At 35.4% G+C, this 27,569-nt stretch overlaps 1 protein-coding gene across 3 annotated transcripts in view; it reads left to right on the forward strand.

Annotated features, from left to right (window-relative positions):
• Positions 1–27,569, forward strand: part of LOC145664529 (phospholipid-transporting ATPase ABCA3-like) — a 705,558-nt gene that overhangs the window by 301,670 nt on the left and 376,319 nt on the right. For all 3 annotated transcript variants that reach the window (XM_081731273.1, XM_081731272.1, XM_081731271.1), the window contains exons 13-14: positions 337–475; positions 14,418–14,670. In XM_081731273.1, coding sequence (XP_081587399.1) covers positions 337–475; positions 14,418–14,670 — 392 coding nt within the window. The remainder of the gene's footprint in view (positions 1–336; positions 476–14,417; positions 14,671–27,569) is intronic.

Consider the following 27,569-nt stretch of genomic DNA (forward strand, 5'->3'; position numbering starts at 1 on the left):
TGCTAATCAATACTACTGCCTGAAGATGGTCTACGATGGTCAAAAATCTGATATACGATATTAAAGATTAATATTATATGACTCTTTCTCAATTTTCCTTATTTAAAATTATAGGATTCAATTCATAATAAAGAGTGAGTTAAATTTTGATGGCAATGTGTTTGATCAATTTTAGCTTACAAATTTTCAAAGTTTGTCTAATTTCTGATGTACAAAAACGGGTCATCTGCCTAATAGCATTTATGAAACATAACAATAATAATTTGTAATATATTCCTATTGAATTGTTTAATTAAAACTTCCATGCATTGTAAACATTTTGGTGTTTATTTTCAGGAATTAAAAGGTAAATTGACGATTCTGATTTCAACAAACTCAATGGAAGAAGCTAGAATGCTAGGACACAAAGTAGCAATACTCATCGATGGCACAATACGGTGCTGTGGTCCCATAACCTACCTAAAGGAATCTCTTGGCAAGTATAAACATTATATTTGGAATAAAATCTATAATCAAATATCATCATCATGATAGATATTCTACCCTTATTGGCAGGTCACATGTCGCAGGTGAGAAGCTTCCATGCTCCACGGTCCTCCGCTAACCTCTTCGTCTTCACGTATGATTTTTCTTTTTTATATCATCCATTAATTGTAGTCTCCTTCGCCCCTTTTCTCTCTTTCCCGCCACCATACACTCTAGGACGTCCCTCATGATACATAGTTTTCTTAGGCAATGTCCCAACCAGTTTTCTTCCTCTTCTTAATAATATCTAAAAGTGTTCTTTTCTCACCCACCACTTCTAACACCCTCTCATTCGTTTTCCGTTCGATCCAATTAATTCTTTCCATTCTTCTCCACACTCACATTTCGAAGGCTTCCAGTAGTTTTTCATCACTTTTACGTAATGTCCACGTTTCCGTCCCATACAGTACAACACTCCACACGAAGCGTTTTATGCGTCTTTTTCTCAAATCTTTATTCAAGGTCCCACAAAACAGAGTTTTCTTCCTCCTAAAGGCTTTGTTCGCCATTCCTACCCTTGATTTTATTTCACATTCGCACTTCATGTCATTACTAAGAATACTAATCAGATATCGAAAACTATTCACTTGTTCTATTTTCTACTCTCCCACTTTTATATTTGACACCGACCCCTTCGTTCCAATCACCATGGCTTTTGTCTTTCTAACATTTATTTTCATCCCATATTCTTCAAAGCCCATCCTCAGGTTTTCTAACATTTTATTGATTTCCTTTTCAGATTCTGCAACAAGTGCCATATCGTCTGCAAATCTTATGCATCTAATCATTCTACCTCCTACCGAAATGCCGTCATCACCATGTAGGCTATTTTTCACTATCTCTTCTAGATAGACATTAAATAGTGTTGGCGAGAGGCAGCATCCTTGTCGAACTCCCATTCCAATTGCACTCTCTTCTATCAGTTCTTCCCCTCTTCTAACACTTACTTGTTGGTTCATGTATAATAGACTAGTGCAATTTTCACGAATGTTAACACCCATAGGCATTTGGTGGTCAAAGTGTGTAGATGTTTTTTTTAAAGGATTTCAGCATGTTAAATTCATTTCTACCTGTTGCCAAGCTTGATCTGTCATCTATTTTGCGCTATGGCGCCACTTTCCACAATGGTTGCCATGATTATTAATAATTCATAATTCATAATCCTTTACGTCAAACTATGTTCTTGGGGCTGGAAAATTCAAATCTGCATTCAATTTTTGCATAAGATTTACCGTGTTTTGCATAAGATTCCAATATGGCTACCATTATCATTGAAAATTGAAAATTAATGAAAAAAATCATCTTTAAGTTAAATCATATGTGTTGAGGCTGGAATATTCAAATCTGCTGTCTACGTTTGCATACGAGTGATTGGTTTCGTTATTCAGCCATATTCTAATACAGCTGCCGTCATTTTTCAAAATTCAGAAAATCAGTTCAAAGGCTGACAAATTCAAACATATATTCTATGTATACAAAAATGCAAGCATGTTTTATCTATCAATTATATACAAATATATTGAGCGTACTCGTGGTTAAGCGGTTAGCGTACGCGCCTTTGCATGGGAAACCCGGGTTCGATTCCCGGCGGGAGCTCTTGTGGTTCTGATTCCACATTAATCAGTAGATCCACGTCTCATATAGTCTTGCTGCTGAACGGGACGTTAAACCCAAATTAAAAAATTAAAAATCAATTCAAATATATATTCACAGTATCTATTAGAAGTGACTTCTGTTCTGACCGTAGATCACCATTAATTTCTGCAAGTGCAGGAGGTGCTGGAGTCAACTCATGATTCAGTATGTCCTTACGATTGGCATTTCTTCGAACATTTATGGCAGTGATTAGGCGTCGTAAGAACTTCGTGTCTGCTTGGATTGCTTTATGATCACTTGTCTGATCTGTCTGTTTTATGATCACTTATCTTCCTTTCTTTCCACTTAAAAGAGGAAAGCAAAGGTCAGATGCATGTTCCTTGGAAATTTATCTGTGAAAGGAACCTTAGCATCAGGCAAAAGCCTCTCTTCTACAAATTTAACAAGATATTCCTGACCCTTCTGTTGAACAAGAATAAGATTTTCTTCAATCTGATGTGTGACGATGTCCTTTGTTGTAATATTTTGTATATGTTCAGGTGGATTTTCAGAAAATAGTTCGAATGTTTAGAGGGTTTTCATAAGATTTTCATCATATTTAAGATCCAGTTTCTGCTTGCCTTTGTTGCATTCATTGTGAGTGAAGAAATCTTCTCGTCCAATTCCATAGATACACTTTGTCTCACTAGCCAAGTGACTTCGCAGGTTGTATGAAAGGCTCCGTCGGCTGAGAGCTGATGATGTTTTGGTAATCCCAACAATTCCACCACTTTTCTTGCCTATGCCGTTCATCCACTCCTGGCTGTGGTCTCGGTCCGCTTGGTTGAATTTCTGTTTTGCTCTTTTCACAACAAAATTACCATTCTCAAATTCTGTCCTGACCTTTTCTGGAAGCTGTACATCTCACATAGATATATAGTCCCCCACTTTGTATACTATGCGTGATTGTACCTTATGAAAAACGGTAACATTTGTTGAAATGTCTGCAGGTTTAGTTTCGAGTTGCCTTCTCACTGTGCTCGGGTGAACAGAAGGAGAATCTGCACTATCCGCATATGGGTCTACGAGAACCGGAAGTTTGGATTGTTTGCTGCTACAAGTTCATCCACTTTCCACTTTCTCACAAATATCTTTGTTTACAAGGAGGTGTATAAAGACAGTTGATGCCATGAATTATGGTCTCTGTCTCAATTTCTTTTCCCAGATCTTCACCCTTGTCACTGATGAACTTCAATATCTGATGAACAAGAATCCTCCACATTGCTTACAACGTTAGCATGTGCACCCGCATGCCTTTAAAGTATGACTTGTCTCAAAATACTTGCTCAGCAGTGTTTGGTCCCAGCATAGTACTCTCTATCCATGCTTCCTGAAGTCCAGATGATTGAACATGCTTTCCAATTACCTCAAGGAATATCATAGTTGTGTGGAAACTCCTCGTCAGACAACCAAGAAGTCTTTGTAGTCGTGTTTTGACAATTCCGTGGGCCTCCGGTACAGTGCCTAATTAACAGTTATGACAACGTAGTGTTGACCGAGTTGCCTTGGAACTTGCTTGCATTTCAGAACAATAGTATACAATGTATCAAGTTCATGTACTGGTGCTTGAACAATTGGCAAGTAACCAATAGTTGTCAGTTCTAGAGATGAGGTCTGAACCCGATTAAAATGTGTCTACATCTTTTCACTACAATCAAATTCTTGGCACTGAACAAAGAAAGAAAAGTCCTTTGCAGCACCCTCCCGTGTTTGTTTACAGTTCCTTGCTGACTCTTCAAACCACTCCTTTTTAGCAATTGTTTCAAGTTTTACTTTGCCCTCAGTTAGCTCAGCAGGAAAAATTTCTTCAAGAATTGCAGGAACATCAGGACTTGATTTTATTGAGAGTTCCAATGCATCCATACCCATGTCTGCTTCAAGTCCTCTCTCCCATGCTGCAACTTGTGTAGCATCAAGACTGTTTTTCCCATCAAAGTTAGGATTAATATCTTTTCCAGTAAGATATTCTTGAAGCTTACGATATGACCTGCATTGTGGAAGATATCGACAAGCTTCTTTGATCGTGTTGTTTGAAACAGGACACTACCAAGTTCCAAATGATTAGAGGTCCAGTGATTGCCACGTGAAACATTATACACCATATTTTTCCCAATACTTAGAATTCTGACTTGGTTCTTGCTTCCTTCTGGCTTAGTTCTTCATATTCTTCATCATCATCTTCAATAATCTTTTTAGGGAGGGCCTGACCTACAAACATCAAATGCAGGAAAACAAAGACAATGTCTGGAACTGATGATTTAATTTTTTCCTCACTGACTACAAAACCTTTGTATTTATGGTGGTTAAATATATCAGACCGTAATTTCAGTGCAACATGGACCATTTCAAGGAATTCATCAATGGCTTGGTATTTTGGAATTATTGTTGATTCATGTTCTTCACCTGATCTAAGTTGAGAAAGTGGCATGTGTACAAACTGTATGGGGACAAGCAGGACCTGTCTTTCTGGGGTTGTAGAGTGAAACATTCATAAAACTCACGAATTCGAAGCTTGGATTTGAAAGTGGTTCTACGAGTAAGAAAGGAGTGGGGCATCACCTCTCCTGCACCGTTCACACAAGTGACCCAGACTGCTGTAAGGTCAAGTACTCGTTCTTTTCTGGCCGTTTCTTTTAGTTCCGTTCCAATGTCAGCCATTCCAGTGTAACACCAGCCTCTTCACATGCATGTTTCTCTGTTGTACTAAGAAATGTTTGATAAGAGATATTATGATACTTTCCTTCAGCGGTAATGAGGTCATTTACTCCAGATAAGCACACATTAATGACTGAATCATATTTTGAGGCTTCCAAAATAGTATTGTTTTTGTTGAATGTGGTGACAGATGAGAATTTCTTTCCTGTTGCCTCTTGATAGAACATAGATTGTTTACAATTCATGGGTACCACTCGACTTCTCAACACACTTTTCCGCTTCTTACTCTATATCCTGCCACGTGCTTTAGAGGTGGGTGCTTTCTTTGATGAGGATACTTTTCGACAAAGTCTCAACATATGATCTTTACTTGTAAATGAACAATAACAGCTCTTGTGGTAATACAGTTTTCCACGAGAATACGAAGCCAGCATAAAATCAAGATGATCCATCATATATCTTGTAACAATATCTCGCAGTTTTGTTCTTTTTTCCGATGCTGTTTTTAGAGCTGCTTTTCCCTTTTCATCAACTTTAGTGATTGGTGTACTTGTATCTTTTGCACATAAAATACAGAATTCTGGGGCCACTGGCCTGTTCCTTTTAAGACTACATATGGGTTCCATCTTTTAACACTTCAGCTAAGATTCAATTTTCATAGAAGTTTCCTAAAACAAAAACACCACTATTAGTAAATTTACAACACAGCTATTCTCAGTGATTCCGATGATTATATTATGGTTCAAAATCACAGATTTTAGTGGCATGAAAATGACGCATGGAACGTACTGATAATTTATATCAAGTAATATACCAACTAAAAATTTCTGCAAACTATTTCTCTATTTTAAGTTTTTGTTTGTCTGCTTGTTTAAAAAGAAGAAAAATATGATCATGATTTCATGTGAAGCCATACATTTTTACAACATGGGCCACGTAAACACACTAAATTGGGACAGCAAATTTTCAAGTTTCTGAAGATATACTAATTGCCAACTTTGACCATCAAATGTTTACAGGTGTGACTGGCGTGAAAATTGACCGGTAGCCTCATAAATATATAGTTTTATATAAAGGTCATAATAATTTTGATGGGCTTTCTAAAATGTTAGTAATGATGGCAGCTATATCCGAAAATGGCAAAATGTCAAAAGTTGTAACTTTTATGCAAAAAAGGATGGCAGATTTGCATTTTTCAGCCTCAAAAATAATAAGGTTTTACATAAAGATGGCGAATTTTCATCGAATTTAAATATGAAATAATTATGGCAGCCATATTGAAATATGGTTGAACATAAAATCGAGTCACTCCTATGCAAAAATGGACGGAAATTTGAATTTTTTAGCCACAAAAACATGTGTTTGGACATAAAGATGATGAATTTTCATGAATTTTTAATTTTTAATATTTATTTTGTGGCAGCCATATTGGAAAATGGCACCGTAGCGCAAAAACAAGGACAGATCAAGCCTGGCAACCGGTGAAAATGAACTTGGGAAAAAATCCTTTAGAAAATACCATCTGCCTGTTTTGACTATGATTTGCCCACGGCACTTTAAAAAATCATGTAGTCTGTGGTTTTAGAACAGTCTATAAGTTCCTTCTCCTATCCTAACACTTATTTGTTAGTTCGTGTATAAGTTTCTTATGAGCCTTCTATCTTTCCATTCCAACCCTATCTGCTTTAGGACTCCCAACAACAATTTCCAATTCACGCGGTCAAAAGCCTTTTCTAGATCAATAAATATAACATACACCTCTTTCCCTTTTTCTATAAATCTTTCACCGATCGCCCTTAATAATCCAATAGCATCTCTTGTTCCCGTACCTCTTCTGAAACCGAACTGCTGCTCCTCAACTTCTTCATTTGCTCTTCCATATAACCTTCTGTTTAGTATTCGGAGCAAAATTTTAGATGCATGAGATATGAGACTAATAGTTCTATAATCTTCACATCTCTTTGGGTTCGATTTCTTAACCATTGGTATAATGCTCGTCTTCAGGAAGTCTTTCGGCCACTCACCTCTTTCATATTTTTAATTGCATAGGCGGAACAATTCTTTCTTTCTTTTGTTTCCTATATGTTTAATGAATTCGATTCATATATTATCTATCCCGGTTGCCTTTTCATTAATAATCTCGGATATAGCCTTTTCAAACTCATCCCGAAGAATACAAAATCCTTTATCATCCTCGCTTACTTCGTTTTCTACTTCAACGTTTAAGTTACATGGTCTATCCCTATTCTCACATAAGTCATCAACGCATCCTTTCCATCTTCCTAAGACCTCATTTCTCTCGCTGACTACCTTCCCATTCTTATTTTCTACTGGCATCGTAATACCTCCTTGTTTCCTCTGAAATTCCATTGTTTTCACCTCCTTGCACATTTCCTCATATTTCCCAACTCTTTCTAATTCTTCTATGTCCTCGCATTTTCTTCTGTAAAACTTTTCCCTCGCTCTGTCTGTTTCTCTTCGTAATCCATTATTTAACTTTCTGTACATCTTTCTGCTCCTTTCATCTGTCGAGGGCAGATGTGGATAATTATAGAATGAAGTACAGAAAGCTATTTAGATTTTTAAGATATGTTTAAATAAATCCCAAAGTAAAGTCCGGGTAGCAAAATTTTTGTCCACGAGGTTTTACGTCGAAAATGGCCTGAAACAAGGAGATGCGTTGTCGCCATTATTATTTAACTTCGTTCTGGAATACGCTATAAGGAAAATCAAAGATAGCAACCAGGGCCTAAAGTTGAACGGTATTCACCAGGTTATGGCATATGCTGATGATGTAAATTTAATAGGTGATGATAGGAGAACAATAGAAAGAAATGCAGAGATCTTATTAAACGCTTGCAGGGACATGGGTTTAGAAGTAAATGCAGAGAAAACTAAATACATGGAAGTGCGTCGGGACCGGAATACAGCAAATTATGGATGTGTTAAAATATTAAATAATACTTTTGATAAAGTGGATAGTTTCAAATATCTAGGATCAATATTAACAGAGGAAAATCATATTCACGGAGAAATTAAATGTCGTCTAAAAGCAGGGAATTCGTGTTACTATTCGGTTCAAAATCTCTTGTCATCGCGAATCCTGTCGAGGAATTTGAAGCTTAAAATATACAAAACGATAATCGTGCCTGTTGTTTTGTATGGCTGCGAAACATGGTCACTTACTCTGAGGGAAGAACATAGACTGAAAGTATTTGAGAACAAGATCCTGAGACGAATATTCGGACTCAAGAGGAACGGGAATGGGGAATGGCGGAAACTTTATAACGAGGAACTACATAATTTATATGGTTTACCCAACATTTTTAGGGTCGTCAAGTCTAGGAGGCTTAGGTGGGCGGGTCATGTAGCTAGAATGGAAGAAAGTAGAAACGCTTTCAAAGTCTTGACTGGTAGACCAATCGGAAAACGACCATTAGGAAGACCTAGGCGTAGATGGGAGGACAATATTAAGATGGATCTCGCAGAGATTGGAATACAAAGTAAAAGCTGGATGCAGTTAGCTAAGAATAGAAGTCAGTAGAGAACTTTTGTGAACGCGGCATTGAACCTCCGGGTTCCATAGGCCATAGAGTTAGTTAGTTTAGTACTATAATTATCCACTATTTTCATCTGTCGAGAAAAACTGTTCAGTTATATTATTTAAGGAAAAATATTGGAAAAGTTAAATAAAATTAACCAAACTGTGGTTTACATTATAGTGCACAAACTTCTTTGAATAGCATTCTTTGATATCATTTTCTTATCTATTTCATTAGAAGTTACACTATTATATTAAATTAAAAGTGTTATATTAATCAAACGACAAAGTGTTTCACGTTATGCTACCTAATTCACATTTATTTCAATAAATACTAAATTTATATTTCAATTCAGGGTGAAAACTGAATAGTAAGGCAAAAGATTTAGTCCTAAGACTTTAGTAAGTTCAAACATGATATTTAGGATTACACAACCGCAATACATTAAGTGATATGCTCGAGAAAATGGGAATATTTAAACAGCATACATTTTTCTAGGAAATATCGTGTAAGATAAATAACGATCTAGTATACGAGAAAAATCTAGGTAAAATGAGAGCTATCTTAAAATTGCATTGCTTTTATTTTGCATAGTTTTTGATCATTCACTTCGGAAATAATTTTCGAGAGTATAAGTGAGTAGTCCCATGCCAAAACGGATTAAGTACTTTTTTGATGAAATTGAGATAGAGTGACATTTTGTGAACTGAAAATATTATCATGCCAGAATGAACCAAGTTTGTAGCTTCTTTAGTTTGCCAAGGAATGGAAAAAATGAAATGAAATTTTTGAGTTTTACGTCCCACGGTTATGCCGGCTAGGCTAAAGGAGACGGTGATGATGAGTAATGAATGAAATGGTGGAATGAAGAAAGTGGGAGGAAACGGGAGAACCCCGAGAAAACCCACGCACACGGTGTTTGTCCACCACAAAGTTCACTTGGCGGGAGCAGGGTTTGAACCCAGGACCCCATGCACCAGAGGTGAACGCTCTACCACTGAGCCACCGCGGCCCCGCCAAGGAATGGAGTAAGTCGTTGTGATGAGTGGATTCTATGGTGGGTAACGAGTTTTCCAGTTCTCAACACAAATGCCACTTTATTTCAATTTCATGAACAATGTAGTTAGTCCGTTTTGGTATGGGACCACTCAAGTATTTATTAAAATAGAACTTCGGTAATATGAGTTTTATACGAATACCAATGGATCAATGCAATATAATATATATATAAACAATGTAACATCTTCATACGGAAATATTCCATTCTCTCGAATCATCATAATAGTTTTTCGTCTGCCGAGTTAGAGACGCCTTCAGTGCCAAATTATTTAAGAGGAAAACTTGGGAAGATCAAATGATATTTCAACAAATAAACAAAGCACATAATAAAAGTGAAAAATAATTTTCAGTTATTTGAAAGAAGTATCCAGGAAATTACATATAATAGTTATAAACGTTTCTCCCATAAAATATTCCTCATATAGCTGTTTTAATCTGTAGTAACGAGGGCCATTTTTTCTTGTCCATTACTGTAAATAAACAAAATATTCACTGTTGGACTGCGGTTAACCCTTGGGATCTTCATCAATGACCAGCGAGTGATGATGTAATGATCTGTTTCCGTTTGTGTTGTTTGGAGTCTCAACTTCTTCGAAGAAGATGGTTATATCGTTACAGTGTATTCTGCTCGATATTGTCGCGTGCTTGAAACTCTTCTGCAACCAAAATTGGATTAACCTACAAGAAGTCTGGTTCAGACAAGATGGTGCTACGGACCTCACCTTACGTCGTTCACTGGAGTTAATAAGACAAATATTTCCTGATCATCTTGCATTTTTGCGAAGTGATACCGGTGGTCCTCAGATCGCCTGATCCAACACCATTACACCACGCATTTTTATATCTGTTGGACTATCTGAAGAAAAAGAAGTACACACATCATCCTCGAACTATCGATGAAATGAAGACTGCTATCACGGAAAAATCAACATTAAGTTATTTAATGGAATATCACTTTCAGAATCATAGCAAACTTCTGAAACAGTATATTGGAAACGGCGATGAGCATTTGAACGATGTTATTTTTAAAACTCATTAAAATAAACTTCATTTTATGTATTTTCAAGTAATAAAATAATTTTGTCTATACTATTTTTTTATTTTCATTCCATGCATTTTTGAAATCAAAAAGAGTATACCCTACCGAGTACAATAGCCCAACTAATCAAAAGGCTTGTAAACTAAGTTTCTCCAGTAATGGCTAATATACACCTAGATCTAATGTGATATAGCACTCTGAACGTTCAGTTGTACCCATAACATCTGTAATTGAATAGAATTAACAAGGATAGAAATAATTTAGTGTTCATTAATAATAATATAAAATAATAAAATAAGAATAGAGTAAGCTTGAACAACATTTATTAGTTATGATTGTTCAAGAAATATTAATTTAAATAATTTTATAAGAATTAACTTTACGAAGAAGCTAATACGTGTTAAGAAACATGATATTATTTAATTATAAAAGCCCTTCTACGTGAAATGTTCGTTTAAAAAGTTAATAAATAAGAAAATAATACAGTTGTGCTGGGCCACTTTACATATTAGAGAAGTTAACTGTTAAATAATGCTTACGATACTACCACTGCAACCTACACTACATCTAAGTCTAAACCTACATCAACGTTTAAGTCTTCACTAACAATTACTCTGCTACAAAAGAAACAAAGGAATACTTACCTTTTATGAAGACTTAATATTTATAAAGAATTTATATTGTATTAACTCACATTTTCGTGTTCTATGTTGAAACTTTTAAGTTATTTAATGATTAATTACCTTTACAGATTATTCCGACATTATTATTATTATTATTATTATTATTATTATTATTATTATTATTATTATTATTATAGTTGTAATTTGATGTAATCTCACATTATACATGCATAGCGTCTTTCGTTTGAGTTGTCACTCCAGAAATTTCCTTTTCTGTCGTTGAACCAATTTTCCAAGTCTAGTGGATTTAGATGGCGATTCAAATGGATCCAAGTATAATTCTCCATCGATAACGGATCCAGTGTTCCGCGAGGTACTCTAATCTGTTGTACACTTACGAAATCGTGTAAGGAGCTTTCCAATGTTAAACTGACTTGTCTCCAAGAGTATAAGTAAAGGCAGAGCAGTGCAGCTTATGGTATCATCATCATCTTGATTGTACTCGGATTCAGTGACACACGTTCTGTTGTAGATGAGCGAAGATTTAGCCTACAAACCGATTCTCGAGGTATGCTCATCTAGTTATAGCTGAATTCAAGATACTGACCGACGAACATCACGAAATGTATCACTATAGTAGTCATGGCTTCTTCGTGTGGAACAATATTCAATCGATGCCCAAAACAATCTGCCGCAATATTCAGGCTGGTTCTGTCTGAGAGCTCAGAGACACAAGGATAACATTCTGGAGATCTATGTGCATGAGTTCGAGACGCTGTTGGTCCCAAATTCCTGAATTCGTTATCATTGATGATCATACCGTTCATGTATAACTAACCTCGTTAATGACATCCTTATAAATGAAGACTTTGCTCGGATGGTGTGGCTAACCAGGTGTCCCGACATAAATAAGATGAAACATGTTTGGCAGACGGAGCAGAAAATGACATCTCTTCCAGAGATCTACTGGAGTTTAAAGTGGTTCTTTGCGAAAAACCAATTACTATATTTCTTTTCTATCCGCTGGTGTAATCAATTAACTTTCATTAACACTGTTGGAGGTTTGTATCGCAAATTATGTCATTAAATGAAACCTTTACAGTTGACGGTAGCTACAAGTACGTCTCTGAATTAACGCTTATATCTCTACTTTGTCGCTGTCATTTCCGAGGGGATTTTATGGAATATATATGTCACAGTTTACAGAGCATCCGATAGATGCATCAGCGTACACACATATTTGTTTCTCAGCTGTGTATGTTTTCTCCTTTACAGCTGGAGTTATTTGCATTCCTAACAGTTGGTTGTTCGCATTCTTCTTCTGTAATATTCTCTGGTGATTTTTGTGTTTATAGTTTCTGATACTTTTATTTGCTTTTGTATGCTTCATATGGTTAAGATTCGTAATATACAATATTATTTACCTAAAATGTACTAATACTATAAAGTATTGTCAGGCTGTTATGGTGAAAATGTTTTCATTATCAGGCACGTGGAAGAACACCTTACATTCTGATACATTTGTTCTCTAGCTCTTTGTAATAATAGATCCATGTAAATTCTAAACGGGTGAAGAAATATTGGTTATTCTGTAAGAAGATATACTTAATGGGGAAATATATACAGCTTTGGAGAGCAGTTCAGATGGATAAATAGAAGAATAAATTTATGTTCTTCTGGCTCTTCAGGAATTGAGAAACGATATGAGTGCTTATAGTTACCATTTTGAAGCTTAACTAAGGAAAAGCAAGATATGCCAATTAACACGAAAGACATTTTGGTTTGGGTGGAAGTGTAGTGAAAAACCTCACACGTTGATAGAGCATAAGTATCTTGATGATAGGCATCTCCTTTACAACAATTTAAGTCTTCGAGCATATATTGTATATCCTACGGCCAGTAACACTTTCACCTGTGGAGTCTGCATCTCAATCGGAAATTCCTTATGAAATTGCAAGCCAAAAAGAGACGGAAGATGGTTTAGATTATCAAACAGCAGATCAAGTATTAGAGTACTTCATAGAATGAAAACTAATGAGTTCATTTCCTCTGAAATTGTTATGAGAACGAGACTACGCCATCATGAAACATCGAGAATTATGAGGCAACAAAAGCGGTAGCTGTTCCTGTAGTAGTGAAGACCACAATTCATCAACGGGAGGAATTGATGAAACAGATATAGAGCCCTTCTTACAGGACAAAGACGAAAATAAAAAGTGGTAGTGTAGAATATTTTTTCGATGCTGGAAATGGCGTATGTCAATGCTGTTATTATCTTTTTAAAAAAACTCACGGTCAAATTTAACACTGAGACTCTTGGGGCTAGTTATTTTGCTGTTTGCTGTAGAAAAGTCAGCTAAGAAGAGAGGTCGATCTCCTCTAAACACGATTCCATAAGAAATAGATACAAAGTGGAAGAACTGACGTATCTACTTCTAAATGTATTCAAAGGCAAAACCTGGGTGTACGCTGGCCAACATTTGTCCAACAGAGAGGAAGATGAAATATTCTATAAACAAAGTTCAATCAAACCATCTCAAAATGTTCACTTCGTTATGTGCTTTTATATTGCAAATGAAAAAATTGCTTTTATGAATATTACACGAAGTAATGGTAGTGAAAATAAGTGTATCTCAATGAATAAATGAATCTATATAAATATTTCGGTTTACTTGCCTAGAATCTTGACCGTGTTGACAAGGTCCAACATTGAAAATCGTTACTATTATATCAAAACATATCAATCAGATAGTGATTTAACATATATGCGTAAAATAATTTAGGATATAAGGGGTTAAGTGAAGTTTTCACAATTTTTGGAATAGGTATTCGTCTGCATACTCAACGTTTTATGATAAAGATGTACTTGTTTTCGTTTTCCGTTTTTCTTGTGTACTGGAGACAACATGTACCGTTTATTTTGTAATATTTAGCGCACGATATTCGAAATGAATACCCTGATTTTGCTTTGTTCTTTTATTTTCATTTGGTATACTAGTTTCTATGACTCTACCTATCTATGTACTATTCTATGTTTATCTTTCTCTTTACATTCTTGCTTATGTAAGGTTTTCAAATTTTGTTTTATTTCGAAAGTATTGAAATCGCAATTATAGAAGAAACGCTCTCTTTATATAGGATAGTGTTTCTGTGAGTACATATAAATACAAATAAATGATTATAAAGAATCTACAATACTTCAACATATCTCTGTAAATGATTAAATACTAATTTAATTTACTAACAAGAAATAGTCTACTATCATTGTAACGTAAATGATTATTTATTATCTAAGTTTTTATAGCTTATTATTTTCATTTACTCTCTTCTTGACTCTAGGAGTTGGTTACAGGTTATTTTTAACAGTGGACAAGAAATTACAAGACGTCAGAAAAATTACACGGATAATACGGTGTACTATACCAAAAGCATTCCTTAAGTCTCACGTGGGAGATGTCCTGGTTTACATATTACCTGTATCTGATTTTCGTAAGATCCCTAAAGTTCTACAATACCTTGAACTAAAGAAAGATGACCTCTCCATTTATACATTTGGAATTTCTACAGGAACAATGGAAGATGTGTTTTTCGGGTGAGAGAAATTGTAGTTGAAATATTCTTCTAGCTTTTGATTTGGGTTGGTATTAGAAATTAGATCTCTTAGTTTTTGCTATCGATGGTAATGTTAGTCTGTCACATATGAGAGGTGGCGTCTCTGAGCGATCCCACTATCAGGAGAATTGAGAAGAAAGGAATGAGGCAGGAGGAAAGCGGCCTAGGACTAATATGTAAAGTACAACCCGCGTGTTTGCCTGGTATGAATGAAGAAGACTCAAGGAAATCTCACACAGATAACTGGCATGAAAAAGCTTTTACGCTTTTTCGACGGAATGTCCCAACCGGAAAACAAACTCATTGGCCTTAGCACCAACGACGAGAGCATTAGCGACAACGTTACATGAAACTATTTTCTAGCTTTAGAGAAGTCTCAAAATAAGTTTATTTGCATTCTTTTGTAGTCTAAAATATTTTTAACTTTTATAATTTGAATTAAGTAAGGTAGAGTATATTAGCTAAGTACGATCCGAAAACAAGAATCCTTACGTATAGAGGACAAACCTAAGATTAAGTTTTCCCTAAAGAACACATTGAAGCGGTAAAAACAATCGAGAATGAACGTGTTTGTGTGGATACTGATTTCACACATGTTTCTTGCGTAGTGCAAGGATATGGGTAACTATGCTGTGGGATATAAATTTAAGGAAATTAAACATGTTAGTAAAGATGTAGATCGTACATTTATGGGAGTAGACGATTCTGTCTTTATATTATGTTAAAGTACAAGAAGTAATTACATGGATTACTAAAGACAATTAATGCACTCAACTACTAAGTTTTGAAGGAAAACAGATTAATTTCAAACTTGATAGTAGTGCTAAGGTGAATGTGTTATCATTACATGAGTTAAGGGAACTTAATGCAACATTTAAGGTTAGGCCTACTAACTTAATATTTGAAACATATGGTGGTACGAAAATTAAACCAATAGGAAAATGTGAATAAACCGTATAGGTAAATTACTTGGGTTTGTGGTGCTTAATTATGAACTCAGTTCATACAAGCTTTTGCTTGTATTAGAAGGATATACAAAATTCAAGTTGATACACAGAGTAAATATGAGAACATAACTAAAAGTAGCAAAGAAGTATTGATAGAACAAAGTAAAAATGTATTTCAAGGTATAGGTAAATGTGAGCAAGTTATTTATTAATGTAGCAGGAGGAGCGAGTACAATAGTTAAACTTCCACATAGGATGCTGTTAGCAATACAATTCAAGCAAACAGAATTACTTGAAAAAAATAATTTGTAAAGAAAATAATCCAGATGGTTGAGTCAATAACTTAGTGGAAAAGCCTAATAAAACATTAAGAATATGCTTAAACCGCAGGAATTAAAGGAAATGTAGCGACTGTACAATTAATGAAGTTAATGCTAAATTAAATAATAGATCAGTGTTCAGGTTCTGAGTTGGAAGGATAAATTTTACCACATTGAACTGGACGAAGTTTTAAGTGAATTATGTATATGTAGTACTCCTTTTGCTTCATATAGGTTTCTTAGGTTACCTTATGAGTTAGCAATCGCTCCGGAAGTGTTTCAACCAATAAATAAAAAAATATGTTGTGATATGAACAGAGCGGTAGATTATTTTGATGATATTCTAATGACAGCAGCATAAGTACAAGAATGTGATGAGATTATGTGCAAAGAGATTATTAGGAGAATAATCGGTCATTTATTATAAAATTTAATCTACAGAAATACAGTACAAAGTATGTAAAGTAAAATTCTTGGGTTGTACGTACTGTAAAAAAGGAGTCAAACATAATGAGAAAATGGTTAAATCAATCATTGTCCTAGGAAGTTCAGAAGGAAGTATAAGAAGGAAGTTCAACGGATATTAGGTGTACCAAATTATCTGAATCTGTTTATTCCCAACTATTCTAAGTTAACAGCATCTTTAAGAAAATTGTCAAAATCGAATGTAGAATTTCAGTGGTTACCTGAATGTATGAAATTCTTTAGAAGTGTTAAGACGTAAGATAACTGTACTGGGTACTTTCAATAGTAATAAGAAAATAATAGCACAGTATGATTCATCGAAAGAAGGACTAAGCTGTTATTTGGTGCAAAAAGGTCAACCTATTGCTTAGAGTTCTTGTAGTCCAACTAAAACAGAACAAATTTATGCACAAATTTATGCATAAACAAAAAAAGAGTTACTTGGTAAATTATTGTCTTTGCATGTAATAAATTCCATTATTATATATATATATATAGTTTAAGTGTAGAAATAGAAACAGGCCGTAAACTTCTGTTACCAATTACGAAAAATATTTCGGTAAAATATATTCTAGCAGATTGCAAAGAACAAAATAGTAATTTCTTAAGTATGAAAAATTTAAAATGCGTAGGGTTACGGCGATATATCGAACACTTAAGGGCATTTGTATGAGTATTTAATCAATATTTTCTGTCAGTGAGGAACAAACTCTATATGAGCGATAAACTTTAAGGGTGTTATTTATTAGTTGAAACTAGCCCATTATGAAAATAATTAACCATTTTGAAGTTCGAGTTACATTTAAATAGCAAAGTTGTATTGCTTCTTTTACCGAACGGGTTGTGCTATATATCGATCAATGAGATTATAACTATCGAACAGGATGTTTTATAATAGTGAACAGCGAGGTATAAATATCAAATTATTTTATTTTTAAACAAGTTCACTTTAAATGTTATATAGATATAGTAACATTATAACACATTGCAATATTTTAAAATATAAACTAACATAGCAGATGCAAAGAGAAATATGTATTAAAATGTTCTAAGATTCAAAATGTTTGTTTCATATCGCCATTTTCCAGCACAGAGAGGAGCATGTCTTAATGTTAATTTTTTTTTGCTGCCTTTCTTCTTCAGTTCTTCCCGGTATTCCTGGGAAGATATTGCATACGTTTCCTTCAGTATAAATTGATGAGGTTTCTCCAGGTCTTCTGTATGTTTGAGAAACTCTTTGAATGAATCATCACTATTCCTTAAGGAAGGCGAGCATGTTAATTCTGAAGCGATCTCATCTTGATGCAATAATTTCAGCATGCGAAGCTTTACCCCACTTTTCAAAATGACTGCACCTGGAAGATCTTTCTTGGGTGAAGGTGCGTACATTTCTAATCATTCATTATTCCATATGTATTCACGATTATCACTGTCTTGCACTTCGTTTTCTTCTTCTGAGCTTGAACCCTTGTAGTTATGTTTCGATCAGCCTGACATGCTCTTACTTCACCTTGACTTCCAATCCTGTATGGAATAAACGCTTTTTGAAATGCACTTTGCACTATGGTTTAAACATATATGTATTTAATGTTGCCTGGGTCACCACCAAGAGTTCTGACGTGGAAAAGTCTTCTCAGAAGATTCCGGTGTCAGGATATTGAGTGTAACCACATCTGTAAAATAATCACATCGCGCGGGACAATGAACGCCGCGACTAGTTGACTTCTGTGGATGATGCCATCGTTAATTTCTTACATTGATATATATATATATATATATATATATATATATATATATATATTCAAAGAAACCAAATGCAATTGCAATAGCTTTACTGATTTATGTTACGGTAGTATTACAAAAGTTTCTTGGAAAATTTACAACAATATTGTTTGCACAAAGTTATTAAATTCCTATTCGGCATATGAAATTCTTAGAATCTTGACTAATCGCATCCAAATAATATATTTTAAAGCAGTTTACACATCTGTTGCACATAGGAGTTACTAATAAGGAGTTCTCTACTTGTACAGTTAGTCAATTAGATACATATCGGGGCGACGAAATTATTGATATCTATGTAGTTTCATGATAGTAGACAACATAATTAGATTAGAGATATCATCTTAACATTTCGCAACATAACAAACAGGTACTTAGTATCTTCAATTATCATCAATTTCTACATCTTGTTACAAGGTTAAAACTTCATTTTATACATATTATTCACTCATTTAATATAACAATTGCTATTCTTATTTAATTATTGCATATATTCTTCATATCTCATAATATGCATTTAACTAATACAACCTTGCCCAACTTCACATGTCAAGATTCGAATATAAAAGAATAACGTTCAGTATCAGTAAGTTCTGAAATATGCTTATCTGCAGTTGAATAAGATATCTCATCCATAACTAAATTATTTATAACATCCTCAATATCGATTATGGTTAATAGGACGACATGTATGTATGATACATTTTAACTGTTACAAGAAGATAATATGCAGCATTCTAAACATATTGGATTTATGCAGAAACAGAAGCCGAAAACACAGGAATTTTGACTTAAAGTTTTAAATATATATTGATTACTATTTCTACATATTTATTTACTTTTGGTGGCATAGGTAATAAAGAAGGACCTAAGCCCCTAGAAAGAGATTTCTAGTGCAACATTTTGATTTCAGTTAGGCCTATAATCACAATTATCAAATGTATAATAAATAAAGTAAAATAACTTTTTTACGTGATAGTGTTATGTTTAGTAATCTGTCGGCTCTGTTATATTAAGTTTCCTTCTAAATTTCCTCTGCTTAAAAATTGTATAATAATTCACATTGGTTTAATTCTATACTCAAAACATTAACAATTCTTTCTTTCTTTTATATCGATTAAAATCTTAAATCTTTCTTCTTCTTTTTCGGACAATTAAATCTTTAATTAATTAATATTCTAAACAATGTGTAATTATGGTGTAGATAAAGAATAACATAACAAATAACTTAAGAAATTCTAACTTTGGTAAATTAAACAAACTATTATGAAATGCAATAAAATAAACTGTCATAAGTAACAAATCAAATACAACTGTTAATGCCAGTAGTGGGGTATAACAAGCCAATTTAGTTTCATGTGTCACATTATACCAAGTTTCAATACTTTTAAAATAAGCATACATAACTAGGTCACCATCACTCTCTTCCTCTTCAACACTTCTTAGTTTGTCACGGAACATATTAAGAACACGAGGAGGCAGGAATTCTTAAAGATCATCAAGCACGAACTTCAGTTTCTGATGAGAACTAGGGAACAGTTTTTGAGAAGATGAAGTGGTACTCTGATCACTCTCTTGCTGTGGATTTTCCACTGGGGTCTTCAGAATATCGCAACACACTTGATATAATCCACAGCAGCAGAATTCAATGAATAAAAATCACCCTTATGAAATGAGCTTTTCACAGTTTCTGGTTCGGCGGCATCATCCCAAACTTTCTTCAACACGGGTGCAAAATTTACCTTCGTTACCGATGCTACGAAAATTCCAATTTTCTCCCATGCTTGTTTCAAAGGTGAAAATATACCTACGTCTGAAGAACATAAGCGGCATTGGGGAAAAGACAATGCAAAAATATTCCATGATCTTAACAATATTTATTGACTTGTAGTGATGGATGACTCCTCTGCTCATCAAGAAAGAGAATAACAGGAAGTGTGATTTTCTCAGTCTCTAGCCACGACCTAAACTGTTGGAGCTAACTCAAAAATGCTGTAGCCTGCATCCAGCCATCCAGCGAGTTTCCGTTTTCTCATAGATCCATGACTGAGGTACACTATTCTTTCTTGTGAGCTCAGGAACGGCTTTCGGCAAAGAGCAATCTCAGTCTTCTGACGCCCAGATAATTTATCATTTAAAGTTCTTAGAGGAACCTGGAAGGTTTTCGATGCCTGCCTCTGGGATATCATACCGGACTTCACCTGCTGAACAGCTTCATTTAAGGCAGATAACAAATACTGGCATCGTTTCATTTTTTGACAGGTTTGGCTCTGATTTTGGGGAAACCTTCGTTGTTGGGATTCTTAATTTTGCCTATTGTCAAGTTCTGAGCTGTAGTTAAGGAAACAACAAAAAATGTCAAAAATCTTTTTATGCTTAACTTCTACTGTATTTACTAGCCTATACTTTGAAGAGGAGAATAGTCCGGGGTCAAAACTCTGAAATAATGCGATCAGCACGACGTAAGAACTCGATTAGATAGATTCTCTGTAACGAAATATTACTAGAAAGGTAAATCTAAATATTTTACTAACGGTTTGAACCTATGAACTATCATATACAGGTTGATGCCTTAAAATTCAGTACGAAACGCGGTACTCAGTGCAAAAGAAACCAATAACTCAGTTAAATTAATATTTAAATAACTAATAGGCTTTCAATTACAATAATGTTCGGTACAAAAGAGCATTTTTCCTTAAAGGAACCTCTTTTATCGAACGGCATTTCAATATTTTGAAATGAGTCTCGAATATCGACCACTATTTTCTTCAAATAAGAAGATAGGTGAAAAAAACATTATAACAAACAAACATTATATACATTGATTGATATTAACACATCGTAGGATTAAAAGGATACTTTACGATGGCGCCATCACACAGGGGAAAAAGATTATTACTACGGTGCTACACCTTACAAAAAATGTAGTGATTTCTACAATCTACCGCCAGAACTACAGACTAGAAAACTTTGCCGCTTTTGCTAATACCGAAACGTATCGTCTTATCGACTTTCAGAAGACGAGGTTTAGAAGGGTGTCTGCAGAGATTTCAGATAGTGCGCAACGCTTTCGGTACCCTTATTTTTGAACGAGATGAGCAAGGTGTCCAACATTTAGGGAGGTTCGAAATATACTGCCATTGGGTAAGCATATATATATATATATATATATATATATATATATATATATATATATATATATATATATATATATATATATGTGTGTGTGTGTGTGTGTGTGTGTGCTGTATTGCAAATTTATTATCTCGCTCCTATCTACCAAGTACACATGAAAGTAATGATAATCTTAGTGATGTAGTTCACAGTTTGTCAGCAAATCATTTAGGAACTTAATTAGTACAGTAAAAAATGATCGTGTGTGAAGTAAATTAACCTGTTTACATTTTAATGGATGGTCACGTAGACTATGAGTCTGGTAGTACACAACACTAATTTTGACGTTTTGCTTCAGATTTCGGAGACCCAATTTGCTCCAGTATCTCTCTCTGCTGTCATATATTTTACTATGCCTTCTTCCCCGTAATCTCCCGGAGTACACTTTGTTTCTAATTCTATATTCCTCACTATCTTCTATAATTCTATATTCCATACTTCTTAAACACTACTTTCTTTTCGAAGCTTCTTGAGGTATTCTCTTCTGTGGTTGAGCTCCTTTGTTGCTAAGAAGTTAACGTATGCGCTCTTGGCGTGGGAGAGCCGGATTCGATTCCTGGCGGGAGTTCATGTGGTTTGAATTCCACGTTAATCAGTAGGTCAACTTCTCATGTAGCGTCGCTTTTGGAAGGGACATTAAACTCAAAATCAACTCTCTTCTATGATTGTTAGAATCAATATTTCGAAATCCACATGTCATTATAGACCTTATTACTCTTTTAAATCTTTGTAGCTTGAATTATTGAATATTGGCTTGTTTTTAAGCATGTGAAGGTTTGCAACATATGACTTATTCTCTGCTTGTATTATCTCTTTTATACAGCTCTTGCATTCCATTATTTCTCTAGATATTTGTTTTCACGTATATCTGCACACTCTTAATTTCCTACTACCAGGTTGTGTGGCTATTTTGTTAATCCCTCTTATTTAAAAATGTTATTTTATTTTATTTTCATTTACAAAGAAACCAATCTTATGTGCTTCTCTTTCTGTTTATTTATGCATCTCTATTAGTTTGTCCTTTGTCCTTTAATTGGCAGTACATCGTCGGCATACTTGTATATTTAGATTAAGTTGTTGAATGTTCTTCCTTTCTGGTGTTTTTTTATCACTTTGTCTAGAGCTATAATGAAGTGTTGTCGATCCATTATTACCCTGTTTCCTATCTCTGTTAAATTGAAAGGTGCCAGTACTTCAATTATTAATCTTCACTGTTGTTATGGTGTCTCATCATCATTTCTGTAAACCTGATGAACTCTTCTCGTATTCCTATTTCGCGCATTGCTTCCGACAACTTTGTTCTGTTCACACCATCAAACGCCTGTTCGAAATTAATAAAGAGCATATGTAGCTTGACTCCGTGTCGCAAGTTCTTTCCATTACTTGCCTAATGACGAACAGTTAATCAATCTATGATGCTTTTGTTGGGAGAAAGTCACATTGATGTTCTCCAATTATTTTTCTGCTGCCACCATAGCTTTTTCGTTGATTACAGTGGTACGAGTCTTATACACAGAGCAGAAGATGATTGCCTTGCAAGTTGTCACAATTCATTTTGTCTTCTTATCTGTAAACAGGTTGATTGATTTCCACTTTCCAACTTTCTGGCAATACTTCTGATTTCCCATATTATCCTGATCAGTGTGAGAATTGCTGTAGCTAGTTCCTTCCCTCCATACTTTATCAGTTCTGCTTGTATGTTATCGTTCCCAGGTGCTATGTTCCTTTTTGCTCTTTGAATGTGATGCTCCACTTCCTGAAGTGTAGATGCTTTAATATTTATCTAAAATTAATTTTTGCGTTTCTTCGTGGGATATTTCGGTATCTGCTTCTATCTCCAGTGTCTACACCCTCCATTCCAAAAGAAACCGAACTTTTGAAAACAAATAGTACCACTAGTGCCATCTGTTGTAATATTTTACCGGTAGATGGCGTAGTCCCTCATTGACAACTGGTATAAATGTCATGACATTTGGATGCACGGCAACAAAGTTATTGCGTTTCAACTGTCAGTGTGTTGTGTACATCGGTCGGAAAATGAGTTTCAAACAACGAGCTGCAATTGAGTTTTGTGTTAAACTGGGTAAAACTTTTAGTGAAACGCACCAAATGCTACAAAATGCATATGGTGATGAGTGTCTATTCCGTACGCAAGTTTACGAGTGGTTCAGGCGATTCAAATCGGTAGAGAGACTCTGGATGATGACGAAAGATCAGGCCGTCCCAGAACCTGATTATCGGAAGAAAACATCGAAAAAGTGAGTGAATTCATCAAACATAACAAAAAATCGTCGGTGAAAGTTATTGAAATGGAATTAGGCATTCCTCAAACAACCGCATACCGCATTTTGACCGAAGTTTTGGGCCTTAAGAAGGTTAATTCGCGGTTTGTACCACACAAACTCACCGAAGACGAAAAAGTTGATCGAATTGCGCATTGCAAAGACATTGTTAAAAGTGCTCGGCAGGATTGAAACTTCTTGAAATCGATTGTAACTGGTGACGAGACGTGGTGTTTTGAATATGAGCCCGAAACAAAGCGGCAAAGTGCTGAATGGAGAGCGCCGGATGAAGGAACACCCAAAAAAAGTCGCTTGGTGAAGTCAAAAGTTAAGGTGATGCTGATTTGTTTTTACGATTCAAAAGGAATTATCCACAAAGAATTTGTTCAGCCCGGCCAGACAGTCACTGGAGAGTTTTACTTGGGCGTCATGAAGCGTTTGCTGGCAAGAATTCGTCGTATTCGGCCCGAATATCGCGAAATCGGCAGTTGGACTCTTTTGGACGATAATGCACCATCACATCGTTCGCGACTTGTAACTGAATTTTTGGTCAAAAATCACATTATTCGGTTGCATCATCCACCCTATTCGCCAGATCTCGCTCCGTGCGATTTCTATGTGTTCCCGAAACTGCATTTGGCGATGAAAGGAAAGTGGCACGCATCGATTGATGCCATTGAGAAGGCGACGACCGCCGTCCTAAAGACCATTCCAATAAAGGACATGGAGAAGTCGTTTGACAACTTGTTGTAGCGTGCAAATATGTGTATCGATGCAGAAGGGGAATACATTGATTAATAAAAATGATTTGTTCCAAAATGTACATTGCTTTTTTGTTTTTTTAAAACGTTCGGTTTCTTTTGGAATGGAGGGTGTATCTCTACTACCTCTATCTTTCAATGACTTTCCTCTATTCACATATTACTTTTCCTTCTTTCGTTTTTTCACTTTGGTTAAAAGCCCTTCATCATATTGGCTATTACCTTATAAACTTTTCTTCTTTCATTTTACTTGCTTCATTGTTTTATTCCTTGAAATTTCTCTTTCTTGTTCCCTCTCAAATCATACTTCCTTCTCTCATTAGTTTATCAAATCGTTCTGTTTGTTTGTTTATGTTTCTTTTTCTATCATTTTTTTGTCCGGCCATGTTCTTCTCTGCTACGGCCGCATATTCGTAATCAAGCCACCTTTCTTCTGTTCTTCGTTTTTATTCTGGCATTGCTACCTTTACTGCTTCATTTATTGCCTGTTCTTTTTATCTTCCATTGTTTCGGCGTCGAGCCTAAACTTTGTCCTCTCTCCTTATTCCTGGATCGTAATTTACTTTATAACAATACAGAATCACTATATGATATTTTTGATTAATTGGAAGTTACGCCACTGTTCCGTTCTTCATTTTAGACATCGCTTGAAATAGTTCAAGAAGTTCCGAACACAAAACTGTGATTCTTATAGGGAGTTTCTGTCTGTGATCCTTCAAAGTTATTTCTAACAGTTACTTAATACACGAAACATGTATTACCTCTTAGATTAAAACTCAAGATACTCGTCGGGACTCTCCCGAAAGTTCAGGCAATGTTCTCGAGAAAACGTACGGATTTCTTGTACAAAAACAGTGCTTTGGAGGAAAGTAAGAGAAGTGTAATGTTATTTAAGAACTAGTGAAATGCAAGGGTGACCTGGGCCCCGCTAAAACTCGTGTGGGCCCCCGCATTTTATTTATGAATATACACTATTTGGCATAATTTGAGTGCAATTTGTCTTAAAATCCTCATATATGCCTTCTTCATCTGAATGCCTCTCCCCAAATTTAAAGAGAAATCGGCGCCCTTGATGAAATGTAATGCCGTACATTTAATCCACAGAAGCAAATATAAAGTGCAATTTTACATTTTTTGATGTAAACTGAGAGTGTATTTCTCTTCCGCCCACGCTCAGACGATCACACAAGACATATTAACACATGTACTTGGTAACGCGCCTTGTGTGGAGAGAGAGTAGTCAGTGTTATAATACTGACCGAGCAACAAGAAAGCAAATACTAGCGACTATGCATCAACACAGTAGTACTGGGGATACTCTGCCTAACTTTGGACTTTGACCCCGACCTTTGTGACGTCATAGGTCAAAGGTCAATGACCTTGGCCCGGGATCAATGACCTAGGGGTACCTAGGACCAACCCCTCTAAAATTTGGCATTGGTACCATGGCCCATCCCCTAAATTTTGGCAGGAGTACATAGGACCACCCCCCTTAAATTTTAGAAATTGCCAAATCTAAAAATTGGGTGTGGTAGTCTAGGACCACAGTATGTACCTCTATTAGTATTGAGAGTCTATGTCGTTCCCTTTCATGGGTAAAAAATTGCCAAAAATTCAAATTTTGGGGGTTTTTGACCTAATTTATCCCCTTTGATGAGGTGTTATTACCCTATATGGTTATATGGGCGTATACAGGGGTTCATTCCCTTTCATAAGACATGGGTACATTTGTGCACCCCTTGAAAAATTTGGGAGGGGTACCTTGGCCTACCCCTTAAATTTTGGAAATTGATCAATTTAAACATTGGGTATTATAGTACAGGACCCCAATATGTATTATGATAAATTTGGGTGGTCCACCTCATTCCCTTTTAGGGGTACAAAATTGTCAATAATATAAACGTAAACAATACGTTGTACCACGTGTTTGGTTTTCGACCTAATTTATCTGCTTGGATGAGGTCCTATTACCTTATATAGTTATATGGTCATGTATAGGGGTCCATTACCTATCATAAGACATAGGTACATTTGTGCACCCCTTTAAATTTTTGGGAGGGGGACCTTGGCCCACCCCTTTAATTTTGGAAATTGCCCATTTTATATATTTGGTATTATAGTATAGGACCCTAATATAGATCACTATAAATTTGGGTTGTTCACCTCGTTCCCTTTTAGGGGTACAAAATTGCCAAATTTTAGTACTACCACGTGTTTGGTTTTTGGCCCAATTTATCCCCCTGTGATGAGGTTCTGGTTATATGGTAACGTATAAGTGTCCATTCCCTTTCCTAAGACATGAGTATATTGATGCACCCCGGGAAGGACACCTTGGCCCACCCCTTAAATTGTAGAAGTTGCCAAATTTAAACATTTTGTATCATAGTATTCGACCCTAATATATATCACTATAAATTTGGGTGGATCATCTCGTTCCCTTTTAGGGGTAAAAAAAAATGCCAAAATATAAACGTAAGCAATACGTTGTACCACGTGTTTGTTTTTTGATCCATTTTATCCCCTTTGATGAGATCTTATTACCTTATATGATTACAGGGATCTATATCCTATCATAAGACCCGGGTATATTGTTGCACCTTTCTTAAAATTTGGCAAGGGGTCCACTGAAATTGTCCAATTTAAGCATAGTACAGGACCTCAATATGTTTCGGTGGTCCTATTGCCAAAATTTTTTAGTACAACCACGTGTTCGTTTATTGACTCAATTTATCCTATTTGATAAGGTTATAAGGTATGGACGGGTATCCCCTTTCAATTTGGTAGGACCTTTCGGGTGTAGTATGGTAACGTGATCTATGGTTTGATTTTGATGCGCGACTACGTCCCTGGTCAATGCTCTCTAGGAATTAGGTGGAAACTTTGCCCAGGGTTCTCGTCTTATATCGCACAGTTCTTTAGGAGAATCTGATAACGTTGTATGTATCATATTGATGGAATGAACAATAAAACACATAGATAAGTGTAAATTGTATTTTATTCATTTTTCTGGTTTCTTCCTTTTCTTTCTTGTTACACTAAGGTATTAACAATGTTTGTATATTGAGCTGGGTTTCTTCATTAGACCTCCTCCTCTTCTTGATTTCGATGATTTGTTTCCATGTTTTGCAGCATAGCACCCGTTTGCAAA

The sequence above is a fragment of the Thermobia domestica genome, chromosome 11, assembly GCF_964235325.1.
Source record: "Thermobia domestica chromosome 11, izTheDome1.hap1.1, whole genome shotgun sequence".
Classification (NCBI taxonomy): domain Eukaryota; kingdom Metazoa; phylum Arthropoda; class Insecta; order Zygentoma; family Lepismatidae; genus Thermobia; species Thermobia domestica.